The sequence below is a fragment of the Primulina tabacum genome, chromosome 15 (assembly GCF_025594145.1).
Source record: "Primulina tabacum isolate GXHZ01 chromosome 15, ASM2559414v2, whole genome shotgun sequence".
Lineage (NCBI taxonomy): Eukaryota > Viridiplantae > Streptophyta > Magnoliopsida > Lamiales > Gesneriaceae > Primulina > Primulina tabacum.
In genome coordinates this window covers 3,629,472-3,635,398 of record NC_134564.1, presented here as the reverse complement: position 1 = coordinate 3,635,398, position 5,927 = coordinate 3,629,472, and the positions used below count along the sequence as shown (strand labels likewise).

The 5,927-nt window shown below is 38.3% G+C and overlaps 1 protein-coding gene across 1 annotated transcript; it reads left to right on the top strand.

The window, feature by feature from the left end:
• Positions 1–2,034: 2,034 nt before the first annotated feature.
• On the top strand, positions 2,035–2,992 carry LOC142528125 (uncharacterized). The gene has a single exon (XM_075633209.1). It carries the CDS (start codon positions 2,132–2,134, stop codon positions 2,975–2,977), a length of 846 nt encoding a protein of 281 aa, XP_075489324.1. The 5' UTR covers positions 2,035–2,131; the 3' UTR covers positions 2,978–2,992.
• Positions 2,993–5,927: the final 2,935 nt, after the last annotated feature.

Sequence of the window (5,927 nt, the reverse complement as noted above, 5' to 3'; positions counted from 1 at the left end):
TAGTTAAAACGACTAAGAATTGAGTTGTATGAAGGAGTAAATCACTTTAAAATTCATTGTCCAACACATTTAATATTTTTGTTATTTAAATACATTGTTGCCAAATTCAAGATTAAGCTTAATGTAAATTTCTACTTTAATCCGTTCTATAACTCTCCTAATATCATCTAATTGATTTTTTGTCACCACATTTTCTCTTTGTCTCAATTAAAAACTCTTTATTAAATATTACTATTATCGTACCGTATATTTTCTTATTATTATTGGGCATAATTGCTATTGTTTACCCGAAAAATCTTAACTTTTATATAAAATATATAGTAAAGATTGATCATTTAATTTAATTAATTAGTTTAAATTAAAGTTAAATAATTTTAAATGACAATAAATAAAATAAAATATTGTTAGAATTAAATTTATTGTGGAGATGCTAAGGAAAAACCAGTAGATGTTGGATTAGTTCAAAACCAGTAGAACCAGTAGATGTTGTAAACCAGAAGTACTTATATCGCGCTAAAAACTGCTTAAATAATTTCTTAGCTAAAACCAGAACTAGAAGGATACAAAATTCGAAATATTCACTAACAGAATCTTGCGTATCTCAAAGTCTCTAAATATTACCGTTGATATATTAACGTGATACCAGCATTTATTGCTTCATTAAATGCCATTAAATGCTATACAAGAACATTTAAGACGGTATACCATTTTTGGTATGAACTGCGACTGATTACTTTTGATGTATTCTGCAGGGTCCATTTTAAGCAATAAAGCTGAACCACCAAAAAGAAAAGAACCGTTCATTTTTTGAACGTTGAATAGAGCCTATATATGGAGATGAAGGATTTCGTGAAGTAACACGTAGCATTGAACAAAAATCTGAATTGAAAAACATCATTCGAGCATTGTTAGAACTTTCAGTTATCTAAAGAGCTCAAACACTGAAAAAGCAGCACACGCTTCATTGCATACTCTTGATCATTGAGATCATATTGTGCTAGCTATTTTTTGTTATACTTCTCAAGCTATTCACTTCATTATTTCATTGATAGAAGAATTTGTAACTGGAAAAGAGTCTTTTCCAGAACTTAAGATCATTCAAGAAGTTGAGTTGTAAATCTAAGAGTTTCAATAGGCGAAGGGTAAGTCCTGTTGAAGTGGTGTGTACAATTGTTGTGTTGTATTCACCAAAGTCTTTTAGTGATACCTTCTGGAAACAGAAGAAGGGGAGACGTAGAAGATTCATCTTCGAACTTCCAGAAACAAACCTTGTGCTATCTACTGCTTTTCGGCTTTATTATTTTTCACCCACTAACCAACAGATCGTTTTCCGCACATTATCTTGTGATCTGCTGGTCTTTATACTTGAACAAGAATCGTTAAAATCTCTAACAGGATTTTAGCACATCATTCGAAAGAATTTAATAAGTTGGCCCTTGAGTTTATTCAACCCCCTTCTAAACTCAACCGATCCTCAACAAATATACAGTAAAAGCGGTCTTAATTATCAGAAAAACTTTTCATCTTAACTCAATCTGCATGGAAAATTGAAATATGAAATAAATCTTCTTTAAAGAAAACGAATCCGGTCTACTTTGATAATCGTTCACATAAATTAGCATTCATCTGAATCTCTTTGCTTCCTAGACTGTTCAATTGACTGGATTTGAGAGGAGACATGCTCCTGATTTTTAAAATTACTAAGAACTTGTTTTCATATTTATAATAGTTATTCCATTTTAAAAAAAAAATTATTTAGAAAACTTTTTCTGTAAAATGTGGAGTGATTTGAGGAGATTTTGAGAAGAGAATTAAATATTTGAGTATGTATTTTGTAAAACAGGTTGACATACTTTTGTCATGAGTTAGGTCGAATCGGAGATTCGTCTCACAAGATTGACCGTGAGATAGTTTCACAGAAGTTTTTGAATAAATATTTTGATTTTCTCCAATATTGTTACTATGATGACTTTATTTTTTATATAATAATAATAATTATAATTATTAAGGAGTCCTCTTTTTTTCTCTCTAGGGGTTGTGACTCTGATGAAAGTTGGTCTCCCGCTTTTTGCAGGCTTGGTCCGTATGAACATTTTGTTTCATATGTTGGTTTATCTTGAATCACAGAACAATGGATCCAGAAGAAATTGCTAGATTGGTCAATGAGATGAAGCTCTCTCGTTCAGATCCTAAGGAAATCGTCAATCTGGAGGAAGCAGAAATCCGTATCGAGGAGGAAAGATTATCTCGATGTTTAGTGGCCAAAGTCCTATTATCAAAGGCCATAAATCGGGACGCCTTCCGGCAGCAGTTACCCCGTATCTTACAGGCGGAGAGACGTATGAATATTGAGGCTACAGGTGATAATACATTTGTGTTTGAATTTTATTCTATACGTGATCGGAATAGGGCGTTAAATGAAGGCCCTTGGAATTTTTCACGCAATCTATTGATATGTAAGGAGCCGACTGGCTTAAACAATCCACGATCTATGCTGTTTGAGGAGATCAACATATGGGTTCAATTACATAATATTCCGTTAGCGTTTCTGCAAAAGGATCTGTTAATGAAGCTAGGCAGGCAGATAGGGCAGATTGTCGAGTTGGATCGAGGAGAGAATGGAGCCTTTCTGGGACGATTTGCCCGTATACGGGTCCGTATTAATATAACTAAACAACTGAGAAAGTGTCTTCGTATCAGTGCCATGAGGGACGAGGAGGATACTATTATTTTACTAGTATATGAAAGGCTTCCAGATTTTTGTTATGCATGTGGCAGGCTAGGACATTCATGTCGTGAGTGTGATGATGAAGATGCAGACAAGGTGAACCACAGTTTTGGAGTATGGATGAGGGCGTCGTCTCATGCTGGTGGAGGTCGGAGTAATAGAGGAAGCGGGGTTAAGCATGATGAAACAAAAAACGCAGTGCCTACCCAAGATGAGTCCGGACAAACTAAACTCACAGGCCTTGATTAACTTGGTTTTGGGTGGTAATGAGCCTGAGGAAATTCTAACAAGGAAGATTACATAGTGGTTGAGCAGGTGGTTATGAGCAAGCTACATATTGGAGTAATTTTTGAGGAAGAACATTATGACGCCCCAATTCTTTCGGCTAAGAATCCTCCTATTCAATCTCGGCCTGAGGTGCAGATTGCGAGTTCACAGTCCACCGAGTCGGGGAGTGATGGTCCAAAAGAAGCTCCTGCTTATCCAAGTACATCAAAACATTGGAAGAGAAGGGCAAGAGAAAAAATCACAGTGAGGCTAGGAGACTCAGAGTCGGATTCTGGCTCAGGAGCAAAGAGGTCCTTGATGGGGAGTTCTTATTTGATACCACAGGAGTACACTGGTCCTTTAAAAAAAGGGACTAAAAAAGGTGGTGTGAATATTGATTCGGCTGATCTAGCGGCGGGGTTGCGCGGTCCCCATGAATATTCTTAGTTGGAATACTCGAGGGCTTGGGAACCCTCGGGCATTCCGAGAACGGAGGCGCTTAGTCGCTGAAAAGAAACCCACTCTCTTATTTTCGTGTGAGACCAAAATGAGAGAGGTCGATTGCCGATGGTGGAAACAAGCGTTGGGATTTTCAGGGTGTTTTATAGTTGATTGTAAAGGCGAAGGGGAGGTCTGGCTCTACTTTGGTATAATTCTATGGATGTTTCTATTAAATCTTACACTCAGGGACACATTGATTGTATAGTCCATGATCCAGACCAAGATTGGAGATTCACCGAGTTTTATGGCAATCCCAAAGTTCCCCTACGAGACTTCTCGTGGAAATTGTTACACAGATTAAAAGATATGGCATAGTTCAAGGAATTACCTTGGCTAGTAGGAGGCGATTTCAATGAGATTTGTTTTGATAGTGAAAATTCGGGTGGAAATTGACGTGCACCCAGTCAAATGCAAGCCTTCCGAGACGCGCTTGATCTATGCGAACTCCAAGACTTGAACAGTACTGGTGATTTTTTTACGTGGGTTAACAGAAGGGATTCCCACAATATCATCTTCGAGTGGTTGGATCGTTTTGTGCGTAATTTGAAGTGGCGTCTGCGTTTCCCAGCGGCTCGAGTGAATTCTTTGGAGTTTTACCATTCAGATCACAGACCTCTTTGCCTAAAGCTACATGGGGATAGATTGCAAGAACATATTAGAAGTGAGACTCGGGATCTGAGGTTTCGGTTCGAGAAGGGCTGGCTATTGGCGGATGAGTGTAGAGAGGTGATTAAACAGGGATGTTGTACCAGAGATCAGTATATGCCAATCCTTGAGCGCATTGCATCATGCAGAGGGGCATTGATTAATTGGGATGCAAATAGTCTTCAACGTATTCCAAAGAGACTTAAATCTAAACGGTCTCAACTAAATACGATCAAGACAAGTGCTCAGTGGATTGATAACATGCCGCAGATTAAAATACTCAAAAGTGAGATAGAGGATCTAGCAACCCAGGAGGAGATGTATTGGAGGCAAAGAAGCAGGATTTCTTGGCTTAAAGATGGAGATCGTAATACCAGGTACTTCCATTCAAAAGCCTCTGTTCGCCGCAATCATAATTCTATTACTGGCTTGGTTTCTAGTCATGGTGATTGGTGTTCAGAGAATCGAGGTATTTCAAAAATTGTGCTCGAATATTTTGAGACACTATTCACATCATCTAAACCAACTGAAGCCGAGATTGGGCATGTTCTGGAAACAATTGAACCAAGAGTTGATGATCAGATGAACCAAATTCTTTGTGCTCCCTTCACAGCATTAGAGATCAGACGTGCTCTATTTGATATGCATCCCGACAAAGCCAAAGCCCCTGGTCCGGATGGGTTATCTACTCTATTCTATCAGAAGTTTTGGGATATAGTTGGCAATGATGTAACAGAGGCAGTACTCAGGGTGCTTAATGATGGAGCCTCTCTCGAGACTTGGAATGATACCCTTGTCACGCTCATACCCAAGACAAAAGACCCGATGCTAGTGAAAGACTATAGACCGATCAGTCTATGTAATGTATGCTACAAAATTGTATCTTGGTCCCTCACCAATCGTTTCAGGAAAGTTCTCTCGAAACTTATCGAGGATTCCCAGAGTGCTTTTATTCTGGGACGCCTAATTACAGATAACATTATTGTGGGTTTTGAGGTATTGCATTGGTTGAGAAACAGAAAATCTGGTAGAAGTGGATATGATGCCCTTAAATTGGATATGAGCAAGGCATATGATAGAGTGGAGTTGGATTTTCTACATATGATGATGATACGAATGGGCTTTGAACAAAATTGAATTGCGAAGGTGATGAATTGCGTTAAATCTGTCTCGTATTACTTCAGAATTAACCAAGAAGTGGCAGGCCCAATTATATCGAGCCGAGGATTACGACAAGGCGACCCCCTCTCGCCCTATCTCTTTGTACTGTGTGCCCATGGTCTCTCTTCTCTATTTAATACGTTTGAATCCAGAGGTTTATTCAGAGGTGTTAAGATTGCACCTACTAGCCCTTCAGTGTCTTACTTGTTCTTTGCAGATGGCAGTCTGGTATTCTTTAGAGCGACCATGGAAGAAGGAGCAAGGGTGAAAGATTGTCTGTCTTTATATGAGAAGGCTTCGGGGCAAATCATCAACTATGATAAGTCAGCACTTTCATTCAGCCCTAATACTCATATGCTACTTATGGATACGATAAAGAATATTTTTACTATTCTTGTCGTGCAACAACATGATTTTTACCTGGGTTTACCTACAGTATCTTTGAGAAGTAAGAGACTTCAATTTAAATATCTGGTAGACAGAGTGGTTCAACGTATCCAAGGGTGGGGTAACAAGTGGTTCTCCACAGGAGGCAAGGAAGTTCTTATCAAATCAATACTTCAAGCAGTTCCCACTATTTCCATGTCTTGTTTTAAACTACCATTATTGGTTTGCGAAGATATTG

What these genes read in the sequence shown, in the direction of transcription:
- LOC142528125 (XM_075633209.1), top strand. Translation starts at nt 2,132, where the DNA reads ATGGATCCAGAAGAAATTGCTAGATTGGTCAATGAGATGAAGCTCTCT.